The sequence below is a fragment of the Oncorhynchus tshawytscha genome, linkage group LG22 (genome assembly GCF_018296145.1).
Source record: "Oncorhynchus tshawytscha isolate Ot180627B linkage group LG22, Otsh_v2.0, whole genome shotgun sequence".
In the NCBI taxonomy this organism is placed as follows: Eukaryota; Metazoa; Chordata; class Actinopteri; order Salmoniformes; family Salmonidae; genus Oncorhynchus; species Oncorhynchus tshawytscha.
Window position 1 is genome coordinate 41610784 of NC_056450.1, and position 15986 is coordinate 41626769.

General features: G+C 42.6%; 1 protein-coding gene across 17 annotated transcripts in view; it reads right to left on the reverse strand.

Moving 5' to 3' along the window:
- Nucleotides 1-2147: 2147 nt before the first annotated feature.
- Nucleotides 2148-15986, reverse strand: part of LOC112222445 (tumor protein D54) — a 41966-nt gene continuing 28127 nt past the window's right edge. For 6 of the 17 annotated variants that reach the window (XM_042304290.1, XM_042304291.1, XM_042304286.1 and 3 more), the window contains 5 exons: nt 14886-14987; nt 10997-11023; nt 8118-8162; nt 7330-7378; nt 2148-4513 (listed from right to left, as the gene is read on the reverse strand). In XM_042304290.1, the coding sequence (XP_042160224.1) occupies nt 4427-4513; nt 7330-7378; nt 8118-8162; nt 10997-11023; nt 14886-14987 (310 nt within the window). In that variant the 3' untranslated portion in view covers nt 2148-4426. Of the gene's footprint in view, nt 4514-6730; nt 6771-7329; nt 7379-8117; nt 8163-10996; nt 11024-14885; nt 14988-15986 lie in introns of all 17 variants that reach the window. The other 11 variants (XM_042304292.1, XM_042304287.1, XM_042304298.1 and 8 more) reach the window with 7 other exon arrangements.

A 15986-nucleotide genomic window follows, 5' to 3' on the forward strand; every position in this document is an offset into this window, starting at 1 on the left:
GCGACAGATGGTAGAACATTGATTTTGTCGTCACCGAAACATTTCTGTGTGGATCTTGACGCATGTTTTAGGTCATTGTCTTGTTGGAAAGTCCACCTACGGCCCAAGTCCCAGCCTTCTGACAGAGGCAACCAGATCGTGATCCAAAATTGCCTGATACTTGGTGGAATTCATTATGCCATCAATCTTAACCAGTGCCCCTGGTTCTCTGGAATTAAAACAGATCCAAAACATCACTGACCCACCTCCATATTACACCGTGGGTATGAGGTGCCTCTCTTTGTATGCATCTCTGTTTCACCGTGGGTATGAGGTGCCTCTCCTTGCATCTCTGTTTCACCGTGGGTATGAGGTGCCTCTCCTTGTATCTCTGTTTCACCGTGGGTATGAGGTGCCTCTCCTTGTATGCATCTCTGTTTCACCGTGGGTATGAGGTGCCTCTCCTTGTATGCATCTCTGTTTCACCGTGGGTATGAGGTGACTCTACTTGTATGCATCTCTGTTTCACCGTGGGTATGAGGTGCCTCTCCTTGTATCTCTGTTTCACCGTGGGTATGAGGTGCCTCTCCTTGTATGCATCTCTGTTTCGACCCCGAACATGCCGATGCTGTATCTGACCAGAGCACCTTCTTCCAGTCATAATTTAAATGACGTTTGGCAAACTCCAAACGTTTGCGTCTGTGTCTTAGGGTCAGAAAGGGCTTTCTTCTGGCAACCCTTCCAAAGAGCCTGTGATTGTGGCTTCTAGTGGTGTTTTTTTTTTAACCTGGTGACCCCAAGGCCCACAATTCTTTCACACTGATTTTGGGGTAGTTTGTTGCTTCTCTCACCATCCTCCTCCATATCCTGGGGTCAAAATGCATGTGTGTCCTCTTCCCGTGAGGTTTTCAACTGTTCTATATGTTTTGAATTTTTAAAATACTTGCCCTGACAGTGCTCAGTGGTATATTCAATTGTTTGTGGATCTTCTTGTAGCCACGACCATCTATCACTTTTCAACTGCCAGTTCCTTTTTCTTCGTGGAGTTGGATGACAGAGGGATATTGCATGCGTGTTGCCTCATTTTTATATACCCTAGTGAAACAGGAAGTGATGTAATGGCTCAATATAGTTCCTTAAGACTCAAACTTAAAGAAGTGGAATTTAATTTCTCGTTGAAATTTTGGTAGATGTTTTTTTTTTACAATAATTGTGAAACCTTGAATTGGAGGACATTGATTTTTAATTAAATTAAAATTATTAATGTGTCAATGGAATGAAACAAAGTACAGTATTTCTCAAGTTGGTATTTTGAGTTTTTCTATAATTATTTTGTTTATATATATTTTTTAAGTATTGTTTGTGCATTGCCAGTCAGAGGTGCCAGTCATTTTGGAGCCCACTGTACATAGACATGGAATCACTGGCCACTTTAATAATGGAACAACAGGCACTTTAATAATGTTTACATACTGTATTCTATTCTACTGTATTTTAGGCAATACCACTCCGACATTGCTCTCCTGAAATATTTCTTAATTCAATTTGGTTTACTTTTAGATGTGCATTGTTAGATACTACTACACTGTTGGAGCTAGGAATGCAAGCATTTCACTACACCTACAATAGCATCTGCTAAATATGTGCACGTGACCAATAACATTTTATTCGATTAAGTTGCCATTGTTAAAACATTTTTGCCCAATGAATAGCGTTTAAAATCAGCTTCTTGATATGCCACACCTGTCAGATGGATGGATTATCCTCTTGGCAAAGGAGAAACGCTCACTAACAAGGATGTAAATGTAACGGATGTGAAACGGCTAGCTTAGTTAGCGAACGATGCTTCGTGGGTGACTGTTGTTGATGAGTGCAGAGGGTCCCTGGTTCGCGCCCGGGTATGGGCGAGGGGACGGTCTAAAGTTATACTGTTACACATTTGTAAACACTAAGATAAATAAAACAACTTATTTCAGCTCATGAAACATTAAAACAGCATCTATATTTTTGTTCAGTAGTTTAATCCCCTTTCCTGGCCACTGCTCTCGCTTGCACTTTGGGCTGTAGGCCAGGTAACAGTAAAGAACTTCATGAACTATTCAGGGAAAGGGTTTTATAAAAATATATTGGATCGATTGATTAAATTTGAACATTACCCACAACTCTCCTTTGTTTAAAGGAATGCTTTATTGATATTCTCAACATATGACAAACCAACATTTGAAGTCATCCACCATTCTCATATCCATTTAAAGGTCTACAACTAGGCTCCCATTCTAAATAAAGCTATATATATATATATATATATATATTCCTATCATTCCCAACATTGTACATGCCTTCAATAAATGTGTTTTAACAAATTCAGCTGTGGCGTCCCAAAAATGTACATTAGACCCAAACAATGTTTTTTGCAGCTCTACACAATCTATGGGATACATCTGCCTTTTCCCTTTGCGCCGTCATAAGCACAGACAACGGAATAAACTAAGGCTGCGTTTACACAGGCAGCCCAATTCTGATCTTTCGCCACTAAAATGAGTCTTTTTGACCGATCAGATCTTTTGCCAATAAAAATCGGACAAAACATGAATTGGGTTGCCTTAGGGAGGCCCTGTCTGCCAACAGATTAAGCTAAATCCTGGACTAAAACGCATTCCTGTCGGAAATTCTCTGGTCTGATCCGTGTCTGGGGGAAACCGGTCCAGATCGATGGGGAAACCGGTCCAGATCGTAGCAGACCTACCATCTATATAATAACTATGGTATTAATTTGAAAGTGAGAGAGAGATCTGTAACAGACAGGTAAATTACATATTGGCAACGATTTAGAGATGGCAATTAAATATAAAACAAACCTTATTTAAACTCCAACCAAGAATGATACATCAAAAACACATAAACTAAATATGATCATCACTACTAAATAATAAAAAATTATAATTATAAAAAGAAGTTAAAGGGTAAATGAATACTCCATCCCCTGGATAGAAATGTAACACTAAATTGGGGGGGATACAATCTCCATAGATACATCATGTTGAAAACAACAAGAAGTGACGTTGTTACCAAACCAATAGAAGCTATTTCGAGTTGTGTTATAGTATAAAGAGGTTGGGTTAGTGCACACTGGCAAAACAGGAAGTGTTGTTGATATATAAATAACAGTAGAGCTAGTCACAGGGTGGGTACGAGTACGTCTGGGTACAGGAGTGTGTGCATACAAGTGTGTGGTGGGGTTAGGCCTGAGGCACGAGGACAATTCTTAGAATAAAATGGTGGACACAGAGAGCTGTCTGGACTGTATTTGACAGTTGATCATTTCAGATGTGGCACAATAACAGTAAACACTTGAGCCTATAAAATAAAAGAGAAAGCAAACACCTCCCAGGCTAAACGATATTCTACAACTCCCAGATTAAGAAAGAATAGAAGAAAAAAAATGACATTTATTTTATACCAGCAAAGTAACAGAAAGCAATAAGACTGAAAGAGTAAGGCCTAAAGATAGCCATCTGATGAAGGTAGAAACTGGTCTTTACACTAAAGCCTTGCTTCCACATTGTAGAAACACACCAAACTGAAATCGAACGCTCAGCAGGGCACCAAACTGAAATCAAACGCTCAGCAGGGCACCAAACTGAAATCAAACGCTCAGCAGGGCACCAAACTGATCATTGTTGTAGTCGTAGTGGTTTTTTATTTGCCTTTTTGTTTGAGCCTCCACGTCAGCCATACCTACCGATGAACGCCGACTGGCAGTAATTGTTCACAATATATTTATTCATATATATTTATACATACAGATAAATCATGCAAAAACATTATGCAAAGCAGTGTAAAATTGTTTTATAATACAAAATGGTTTACCGTAGTTGTCTTTTTTTTACAAGCTGTGGTGAGTTGATGTTATGTAACCTCAGGTTGTATTTTGCGGTAGTTTATATTTGCACAGTGAGATGAGATATGCTCTTGGTAGGCGAGTGAGGGGCTGTGGAGGGAGATTCCAAACGTACCTTTAGCCCGTAACCTCCTAGGCACTTGTGGAGATCTGAAGGAACTAGATAAGAGTAAGCAATATGCAACAAATCAACCTATTGGTTTAAACAATATAGTAGTGGCTCCCACCTTGACCTGTCATAGCATAGGTGGAATTGTTGCCATACTGCACACATCACTCCAGTCCTTCCAGTTCTCCACAAGGGAGAGGGTAGGGGCTACGGAGTAGGGGCTAGGGGGTGATTTAGGACTGGGCAGTAGTATTAATGATATAGGGCACTACGTTTTCCAGGTCAGGCGAGGGAGGCAGTAGTGAGTAATGTGGAGATTAGAAGGTGACTTCTTTAGGCCAAAGGTCATGTGTCACTCAGTGATGAGGCGCTTAATGATGATGTCACAGTCCCGGTGATGAGAGAGAGGAGGAGGGGAGTGTGGGGGGGGGGGATCTTCAGAAGGGTGCGTTGTCCTGAACAGGGTTCGTGTCGGTCGGGGACTGGACAGCTTCACCGTTACCTCTGGCTCCAACCACCTTGTACTGAAGAGGAAGAGAGAAAGAGAGAAAGAGGAAGAGAGGAAGAGAGGAAGAGAGGAAGAGAGGAAGAGAGAAAGAGAGAAAGAGAGAAAGAGGAAGAGAGGAAGAGAGGAAGAGAGGAAGAGGGAGAGAGGAAGAGGGAGAGAGGAAAGAGAAAGAGAGAAAGAGGAAGAGAGGAAGAGGAAGAGAGGAAGAGAGGAAGAGAGGAAGAGGGAGAGAGAAAGAGAGAAAGAGGGAAAGAGGAAGAGGGAGAGAGGAAGAGAGGAAGAGGGAGAGAGGAAGAGAGGAAGAGGGAGAGAGGAAGAGAGAAAGAGGGAAAGAGAGAAAGAGGAAGAGGGGAAGAGGGAGAGAGGAAGAGAGGAAGAGAGAAAGAGGGAAAGAGAGAAAGAGGAAGAGAGGAAGAGGAAGAGGGAGAGAGGGAGAGAGGAAGAGGGAGAGAGAAAAGAGGGAGAGAGAAAGAGGGAGAGAGAAAGAGGAAGAGAGGAAGATGGAAGAGAGGAAGAGGGAGAGAGAAAGAGGGAGAGAGAAAGAGGGAGAGGGGAAGAGGAAGAGAGGAAGAGGAAGAGAGGAAGAGGGAGAGAGAAAGAGAGAAAGAGGGAAAGAGGAAGAGGGAGAGAGGAAGAGAGGAAGAGGGAGAGAGGAAGAGAGGAAGAGAGGAAGAGGGAGAGAGGAAGAGAGGAAGAGGGAGAGAGGAAGAGAGAAAGAGGGAAAGAGAGAAAGAGGAAGAGGGGAAGAGGGAGAGAGGAAGAGAGGAAGAGAGAAAGAGGGAAAGAGAGAAAGAGGAAGAGAGGAAGAGGGAGAGAGAAAGAGGGAGAGAGAAAGAGGGAGAGAGAAAGAGGAAGAGAGGAAGAGGAAGAGAGAAAGAGGGAGAGAGAAAGAGGGAGAGAGAAAGAGGGAGAGGGGAAGAGGAAGAGAGGAAGAGGAAGAGAGGAAGAGGGAGAGAGAAAGAGGGAGAGAGGAAGAGGGAGAGAGAAAGAGGGAGAGAGAAAGAGGGAGAGAGAAAGAGGGAGAGAGAAAGAGGGAGAGAGAAAGAGGGAGAGAGAAAGAGGAAGAGAGGAAGAGGAAGAGAGGAAGAGGAAGAGAGAAAGAGGGAGAGAGAAAGAGGAAGAGAGGAAGAGGGAGAGAGAAAGAGGAGAGAGAAAGAGGAAGAGAAAGAGGGAGAGAGAAAGAGGAAGAGAGAAAGAGGGAGAGAGGAAGAGGAAGAGAGGAAGAGGAAGAGAGAAAGAGGGAGAGAGAAAGAGGAAGAGGGAGAGAGAAAGAGGGAGAGAGAAAGAGGAAGAGAAAGAGGGAGAGAGAAAGAGGAAGAGAGAAAGAGGAAGAGAGGAAGAGGGAGAGAGAAAGAGGGAGAGAGAAAGAGGAAGAGAGGAAGAGGGAGAGAGAAAGAGGGAGAGAGGAAGAGGGAGAGAGAAAGAGGGAGAGAGAAAGAGGAAGAGAGGAAGAGGGAGAGAGAAAGAGGGAGAGAGGAAGAGAGGAAGAGAGGAAGAGGGAGAGAGAAAGAGGGAGAGAGAAAGAGGGAGAGAGAAAGAGGGAGAGAGAAAGAGGGAGAGAGAAAGAGGGAGAGAGAAAGAGGGAGAGAGAAAGAGGGAGAGAGAAAGAGGGAGAGAGAAAGAGGGAGAGAGAAAGAGGGAGAGAGAAAGAGGGAGAGAGAAAGAGGGAGAGAGAAAGAGGGAGGAGGATGGTATGGGGTAAATCTTACGTCATTTCATTTAAAAAGGGGCCGTGTGAGACTGTAGAGAATAAGGTCTGAGATTTGTATAGATCAAAGCACCCGTTAAAAAAGGTTGCACACTTTCAAAATGCCTGTGCAGCAGCACCGGTAAATCGTTAATGTGACACTCTTCCGTCTGATTTTATTTAGCTAGGCAAATCAGTTAAGAACAAAATTCTTATTTACAGTGACAGCCTACAACCGGCCAAACCCTGACGACGCTGGGCCAAAATTGTGCGTCGCCCCTATGGGACTCCCAATCACGGCCGCTTGTGATACAGCCTGGAATCGAATCGGGGTCTGTAGTGACGCCTCTAGCATTGCCTTTTAGACCGTTGTGTCACTCTGGACCCCTGGGTGAGTGACAACAAGCGTGGGTGAGTGACACCCAGGTGTGTTAGCGTCTAACAATAACCCATAGGTACCACTTGTTACATATACCCACAGTGGTATATTATACCCATTATAAAATATAGCCATTATCAGATCCACTTGGCCACACACACACACACCTTTTCTTTACATGCTGCAGAGACTTTAAAATCAGCCCAGCTGTGAATAGAGCAAATGGGAAATCTTCAGGGAGTCAGTCATTTCATTTTTTCACACCATTTTATATTTTCAAGGGTTGTTTTGAGAGACAGTTGAGAATAATCCAATCGTAATACAATCCCGTGCAGGAATAGGCTAAAGCACTCCTAAACTAACTCGTCTGTAGGGTGTTAAGAAGCAAAGTATATGGCACAGGGGTGACGATTAGCAAATGGCACAGGGGTGACGATTAGCAAATGGCACAGGGGTGACGATTAGCAAATGGCACAGGGGTGACGATTAGCAAATGGCACAGGGGTGACGATTAGCAAATGGCACAGGGGTGACGATTAGCAAATGGCACAGGGGTGACGATTAGCAAATGGCACAGGGGTGACGATTAGCAAATGGCACAGGGGTGACGATTAGCAAATGGCACAGTTCACAATGAAGATACAAATGGAATGTACCAACTACAAAAATATACTTTTCCATTTTTACGGTTTGTTCATTCCAGTTGTGAGTCGTAAAGGTTTTATTCTGCCTCTTGTTCCCATTTCAACAAACCCCTTCAGCTCACCTTGATGTTTCCAACTTTGTCCTCAAACGACTTGAAGGTTGGAGAGTTTCTATAAAAGAAAAAACAGATATAATATATGACTAAAAACAGATGTGACTAAAAACAGATATATGACTAAAAACAGATATAATATATGACTAAAAACAGATATAATATATTACTAAAAAGTCAAGCAACAACAACAAATAACCTTCTACAAATGAGCACATGGGAAGATCACAGAATTAATATAAAAACACCGGACTCAAAAAAATGAAATAACGATCCTCTCCCGTAAGGGGTTTGGGTGCACGACAAACGTAAGTGGTAACCTCCATTTTTATTACACTTTGATTGTCCACTGCCAGACACCCTTATCCAGGGATACCTCTGGGAGATGACAGGTTCATGCGTCATCAGGGCATATTCTTAGTGGAGTTGATTTACATCGAGTTACCAGTCATATGATGTGTATTGACTTAGCTCATATATATATCCACAGGGGAAAAGCATACAGACAGGATATCAAAGTCACGCTGAGTATTTTCATTTAGTTAGAGCCAGCACTTAAAACACCCAATGTTTCCACTAGGTATTTTCCCAAGGCTGTGCCGTATCATTATATTGGATATGGGAAATTCAAAAAGACCATTAAAAATAAATAAAAAACACACAAAATCACAAACAAGACCACAACAGCTGTTACTCTAAAAACCACTAAAATCTCATAAATGACACTTTAAAAGTGATGAAAAAATAAATAAAAACAAAATAGAATAAAAATTTAAAAAAAGTGTGAACTAATTTACCTCATCGCTGGCATACTTATTGAATGACGGATGGAGTAGTTGCTACTTTGTAAGCATTAAAAGGAGGGAGACAAAGAAGTGAGAGCATTAGGAGCCAAGCGGAGAAGAGGGTTATTAAAAAGCAATGAGGCAGGCCCAAAGCCGGACCCACCACTGGAGCAGTCACACACACACACAGAGGAACATGGTCACAGTGGGACTGCAGTCAAGTCAGTCAGTCAGTGCAAAGAGGATACTGCCATCTGGTGGTTACAGCAGGTTAATCATTATTTAAATTTATTTAAAATAGGCAAGTCAGTTAAAAGAACAAATTATTATTTACAATGGACGGACTACCCCGGCCAAACCCGGACGACGCTGGGCCAATTGTGCGCCGCCCTATGGGACTCCCGATCACGGCGCCAGATGTGATACAGCCTGGATTCGAACCAGGGACTGTAGTGACGCCTCTTGCACCGAGATGCAGTGCCTTAGGCCACTCCGGTAATTAATTAATTATTCAGGGAATTAATTTAAATGAACTGAACTCCTCTTAAATAATAAAGTCATTAATTAAATCATAACCTGAAGGGGAACAAAAATGTATCTTTCAAAGAAAATGCCAAATAAACGGTACCAGAGCATCGGCTCTGGGATTACAATCTTATGGCTAGGAGGGTAGAAGTTAAATAGTCAGAAAACTGCTAAATAGTTCATTGGTTACCCAGACTCTCTGCACACTCACAAGACCATAAACTCAGCGGCCAGTTTATTAGGTACACTCATCTAGTACTGGGTCGGACACCCCTTTGCATCCAGTACAGCCTGAATTCTTCGGGGTATGGAAACATTGCTCAATTGGTATCAAGGGACCTAACGTGTGCCCACCAGCCTGTACCGTTGACACCAGGCAGGATGGAGCCATGGACTCATGCTGCTTACACAAAATCCTGACTCTGCCATCAGCTTGACACAAAAGGAACTAGGAATCCTCGGACCAGGAGATGTTTTTCCACTCTTCTGTCCAGTGTTGGTGATGGCGTGCCCGACTAGACCTGCTTCTTCTTGTTTGTAGTCGATAGGAGTGGAACCAGGTGTGGTCGTCTGCTGCAATAGCCAATCCGTGACAAGGACCGACCAGTTGTGCGTTCGGAGATACCGTTCTGCACACCACTGTTGGAGGGTAGCTCTCCAGGAAAACAGGGTTGGAGTGAAAACCTACAGGAGGGTAGCTCTCCAGGAACAGGGTTGGAGTGAAAACCTACAGGAGGGTAGCTCTCCAGGAACAGGGTTGGAGTGAAAACCTACAGGAGGGTAGCTCTCCAGGAACAGGGTTGGAGTGAAAACCTACAGGAGGCTAGCGCTCCAGGAAAACAGAGTTGGAGAGTCCTGCCCTTGATACATGTTGTGCGTGAAAAACCCAGGAGGCTGGCCGTTACTGAGATACTGGACCCGGCGCCTGGCCCAGATGACGATAACACACTAAAAGTGGTTAAGGTCACTCGTTTGGCCCAGTCTAAACGTTCAAATCGAACAGTAACTGAATGCCTCGATGCCTGTCTGCCTGCTTCAGATAGCCACGGCCACGTGACTCACTGTCTGTAGGAGCGAACCATTTTTTGTGAACGAGGGGTGGTGTACCTAATAAACTGGCCACTACGTGTATAAACACACTCCACTGCTACTCTGTTCTTTAGTTTTTCTTCTTATTATCTATCCTGATGTCTAGTCACTTTACCCTGCCTTCATGTACATATCTACCTCAAATACCTTATTATGATCTATCCTGATGCATATCTACCTCTAATACCTTATTATTATCTATCCTGATGTTTAGTCACTTTACCCTGCCTTCATGTACATATCTACCTCAAATACCTTATTATGATCTATCCTGATGCATATCTACCTCTAATACCTTATTATTATCTATCCTGATGTTTAGTCACTTTACCCTGCCTTCATGTACATATCTACCTCATTATTATCTATCCTGATGCATATCTACCTCATTATTATCTATCCTGATGTCTAGTCACTTTACCCTGCCTTCATGTACATATCTACCTCAAATACCTTATTATTATCTATCCTGATGTCTAGTCACTTTACCCTGCCCTCATGGACATATCTACCTCAAATACCTTATTATTATCTATCCTGATGTCTAGTCACTTTACCCTGCCCTCATGGACATATCTACCTCAAATACCTTATTATGATCTATCCTGATGCATATCTACCTCTAATACCTTATTATTATCTATCCTGATGCATATCTACCTCTAATACCTTCTTATTATCTATCCTGATGTCTAGTCACTTTACCCTGCCTTCATGTACATATCTACCTCAAATACCTTATTATTATCTATCCTGATGTCTAGTCACTTTACCCTGCCTTCATGTACATATCTACCTCAAATACCTTATTATTATCTATCCTGATGCATATCTACCTCAAATACCTTATTATGATCTATCCTGATGCATATCTACCTCAAATACCTTATTATGATCTATCCTGATGCATATCTACCTCAAATACCTCGTACCCCTGCACATTGATCTGGTACTCCCTGTATATAGCTTCATTCTGGTTTATTTTATTCCCCATTATTCTTTAACTCTGCATCGTTACGAAGGGCTCGTAAGGAAGTATTATATATATTCAGCATTTCACTGTAAGGTCTACACCTGTTATATTCAGCATTTCACGGTTAAGATTACACCCGTTGTATTCGGCGCCTGTGAACAAATCCATTTTGATTTGAGAAAGCAGAGTGGCAGCCTTAAAGACTATAGTGGTATTAAACAGTCAGGACCTCTCGGTAAGTGATCATAGTAATTGATGGAAGTCGGTAAAGTGGATTATTCCAGTAGCACAGAGTAGGTCTTACCTAAAGGAGTTAGAGAACGGCAGCGCTCTGAAGACCAGACGCAGCAATAAAAAAATACAAGAGAAACAAAAACACACAGGGTGAGGCAACGAGCTGAGCAGAGCTAGACTAGTTAACAAAAGGGGCTGCTTTCAGAGGGTACGTCCCAAATGGCATGGCACCCTATTCCTTATATAGTGTACTACTTTAGACCAGAGCCCTATGGCACCCTATTCCTTATATAGTGCACTACTTTAGACCAGAGCCCTATGGCACCCTATTCCCTATATAGTGCACTACTTTAGACCAGAACCCTATGGCACCCTATTCCCTATATAGTGCACTACTTTAGACCAGAGCCCTATGGCACCCTATTCCTTATATAGTGCACTACTTTAGACCAGAGCCCTATGGCACCCTATTCCCTATAAGGTGCACTACTTTAGACCAGAGCCCTATGGCACCCTATTCCCTATATAGTGCACTACTTTAGACTAGAGTCCTATAGCACCCTATTCCCTATATAGTGCACTACTTTGGACCAGAGCCCTATGGAACCCTATATAGTGCACTACTTTAGACCAGAACCCTATGGCACCCTATTCCCTATATAGTGCACTACTTTAGACCAGAACCCTATGGCACCCTATTCCCTATATAGTGCGCTACTTTAGACTAGAGTCCTATAGCACCCTATTCCCTATATAGTGCACTACTTTGGACCAGAGCCCTATGGAACCCTACATAGTGCACTACTTTAGACCAGAGCCCTATGGCACCCTATTCCCTACATTTTGCACTACTTTAGACCATAGGGCTATATTAGGGGAAAAGTTGGCATTTGGGACACTAGCAGATATTGAAATAATTTAAGAAGTCCAGAAAACCTCATTGAAATGCACAAGTCAACCATGTTTTTTTTTTAAATGACATTTTTTCAAACCTGGTAACAATGATGGTGATGGGGACATGATAGATGGCATTATAATGAACACCACCAACCCTGCTGTAGGGAGTGTACAGACCTATAGTCTGGTCTAATTCAGACTTGGGTCATGGAAGATGAAAATGAAAGACGATAACAAAAACAACGGGATAAAAAAAAAAACTCCAAGGAACAAGGAGTTGTTGCGGCACATTGATACGGAGCAAGCAGGAAGGGAGTATTGTTGCAAGGCCAGAGTAATGGATCCAGAAACAGGGAAACAAGGAGAGGGCGATGACACACACGTCGACGTGGACTTGGACAACGTTAATAATAATAATTAATAGTGAATGTTAGTAGACATATTCTGAGATCTCGTAGACACTAGAGATAATATGTTACGAGGGTGATAGATGAATGGTTGGATTATTTACAACAAATTATTAAAGTGTCGAATCAAACCATATGTAAAAAAAAAAGCCTTCAGACATTTGGTTCGATTACAAGACATCTATAACATGGCTGTAAAAAAGCATGGTCCTCCATGGCTAGTTGAAGTTGGAGCAACCAAGTGGAATTGACTACAGGCAAAGGCGGTTATGAGTCAAGTCTGGGAGGGTGGGGGGTTGGGGGGTTAGTGTAAATTCTACAGTGTCTACTTCAGAAGTCTTCCAGGAGAGTAAACGCAGATAGTGTTTTCTACATCAGAGCTGCCAAACACTCCTGGAAAACTACTGGCTAATCAAGGGCCTGGGGGCCTCATTCATAAATCCTGCAGCTAATCAAGGCCCTGGGGGCCTCATTCATAAATCCTGCAGCTAATCAAGGCCCTGGGGGCCTCATTCATAAATGTTGCAGCTAATCAAGGTCCTGGGGGCCTCATTCATAAATGTTGCAGCTAATCAAGGTCCTGGGGGCCTCATTCATAAATGTTGCAGCTAATCAAGGTCCTGGGGGCCTCATTCATAAATGTTGAGGCTAATCAAGGTCCTGGGGGCGGGGCCTCATTCATAAATGTTGCAGCTAATTAAGGTCCTGGGGCCTCATTCATAAATGTTGCAGCTAATCAAGGTCCTGGGGCCTCATTCATAAATGTTGAGGCTAATCAAGGTCCTGGGGGCGGGGCCTCATTCATAAATGTTGCAGCTAATTAAGGTCCTGGGGGCGGGGCCTCATTCATAAATATGCGCACAATGGTTTTCACAAAAAAGTAGTCATTTATAAAAATGTAGCTTGCCGTGAGCATGTGGGAAGAACATGTGCTTATCCTCCCACAAACCTTTAGACCAGGAGCACGCACAGTGTCTAGTGTTTGAATCATTACATTCCCAGAAAGCAACAGTAGGCCTCCTGCAGGAATATGACAATTAATATTTTTATTTTTATAAAAACCTAAATATTGTAAAATGCTATTATTTGCCGTTAGTGAGAAGAGCAAAAATAATTTGAGTTAAAAAAAAAATCTTTACATTGTAAAATAATTAGGAATCAGCATCTGTTTAATTTCCATGATCATCGCAGAATAAATTCACCTTTTCTGACAAATGGTTTCATACTGGTGAAATATCCCATCCTAACTTAGTTTGGTCCGTAAGCTACCATTCATCACCAGCTCTCATTTAAAATTGGAAATTGGACCCAGTAGTAAATAGATCAGCTTTGCTCTGTGATCCGAAATGCAGTAGTTTTTTTATTTTATTTAAGTAGGCAAGTCAATTAAGAACAAATTCTTATTTTCAATGACGGCCTAGGAACAGGTGGGTTAACTGCCTTGTTCAGGGGCAGAACGACAGATTTGTACCTTGTCAGCTCGTGGGGTTTGAACTTGCAACCTTCCGGTTATTAGTCCAACGCTCTAACCACTAGGCTACCCTGCCGCCCCATACATACAAGCCTAGTAGTAGTAGATCAGCTTTGATCTGCGATCCGAAGTGCAGTTCAACGGTAGAACAAAGAGTTCACCTTTACCATTGAGGTTTATAGGCTACGTATGAATAATTTAAGGTGACATTACTCCAACAGATAATATTTCATTTATAAATATAATGACCATTGCAAAATAACTCCCTCAACTTCCTGCAGTAGCCATAAAATAAATTACAATGCACATCATTTAATTGAGCCTTAGATAGGCTATTATAATTTCCAGTTTTTTGCTCTGTGCATCTGAAAAGGAGCGCGGTATTTAAACAGGTGAACAGACAGTTGATCTTTAGCATTGAAGTGGGTAGGTTACCACTGTAAACAGGCCTACTGTAGTGTGTGTGTGTCCCCCTCCACCGGAGCAGACAACGTTATAGAATTTGTGGGGAGGGCAGCTTATTTCTGTTCAGGGGAAAAAAAAAAAAAAAAAGTTTGTAATGTTTACAGGCCCACAACAAATTTGCAAATCGTTGTCTTTCAGAAAAACGTTCAGGTACAAACAAACGTCACTGCAAAGGAAAACGCCCTGCCAACCTCCAAACACAGTTAATCACATTCACCATTGCCATTTCCTTTAGGGTCTTGGCCTAATTTCCATATTTACAAAGTACACAGAAAAAAAAAACATTAAAAAACGACACGATTGAGCAGATCGTAAAACGGTGAATGATGGGCGTTTCCAGGCAGCGTGACAACGCTCGTTGACACACGCGCAGTTTAACAACAGGTCTGACTCATAACAGGATATTTACGCTGTATATTATAAATCAATATTTGTGCGCAGTCTTTTCATGAAAGGAAGCACGCAGATATTGAGTGTCAAATTGACCCAACGGTTATACACGAGGCCCCAGGTGTGCAGCTGAATCAGGTGTTCTAGATTTGGGAGGCGGGACTAGCTCTCAACAGAAAGAGAGTTGTTGTGGCCTCACCAAATAAACTTATACAACCTAATGGAAAAGAGGACCGAGATGACACCTCTAGGTTTTACAACTTCGTGGTTGTCCGAACCTGCTCTACAGAAAGGGATTGAGGGCGGCCATTTTGAGTCTTGGTCTGTACCTCATGTCTCCCAGTTTCCTGCTGAGGGCAGTGCCCATGGTGGAGAAGGCAGCAGTGGTCTTCTGTCCCGCCACAGACAGGGTCTCCTGAGTCTTCTTGTACCTGGCGGGAGAGGATAGATACACTAAATATAAATATCATTAGAACATGATTGAAAACAGGACTTAGTTTAGAATAGATTACGCCTCTGTCGCAAGCAGAAGGAAGATTAAGAGGTTAATAAGTCTGACAGACAAGAGCAGAAAAACAAGTATGCAGAAATACTGAGGAATTAGCAAGAGTTCCTTTCCAAACCGTGACAAAGATCTACAAATAAATTCTGATGAAATAACTTTTTTTTTTAAAGTAGCGGGTGAGGAGGACTACCAACCCAGTAGGGGGTGAGGAGGACTACCAACCCAGTAGGGGGTGAGGAGGACTGCCAACCCAGTAGGGGGTGAGGAGGACTGCCAGCCCAGTAGGGGGTGAGGAGGACTACCAGCCCAGTAGTGTGAGGAGTTGTGTTAAAGAGAGCAGGTATTGCACAAAACAGCTTAAACTAATCTCTGATCTTTCGGGGCATTTCAGGCTTATTTCAGATGTTTTAAACAGAAAATGTTTAATTATAATAAAAATAATAATAATAATTCAGACAGAAGAATTTAGACCCATTAGTATTGCAGTACCAACCTAAAGCAGGAAACTACCCAGACATCACTGTGCTTAAATCCCACACGGAGTCTTTATAGAACCATCCACCGCAGGCTTCTAAACAAGACGTCCCACAGCGGACCGGAACACATTCCTGCCCATAGTATTTTATAACTCCACCACAGCCCTCTGAACGGATGGCTGTTAGTCGTGTTGGTGCCACCCCTGTACAGGCCTCACGCAAGCAGGTGATCGCCTCTAGCACGGCGTCAAAAGTTAAGTCACCCCTGATCGAGTAATTATGTCTTACAGGCTATCCGTTCAGTACACAAGTCTGTATGTCTAAGTCCTCTCATCTTTATCCCAGAAAATGGATTTCTATTCAGACTGACCAATGCAAAAATGGTAATGATAACTGTATGATAATACTGAGAAGACAGTTGGAGAAACTATGCAGTTGGTGTATGAATC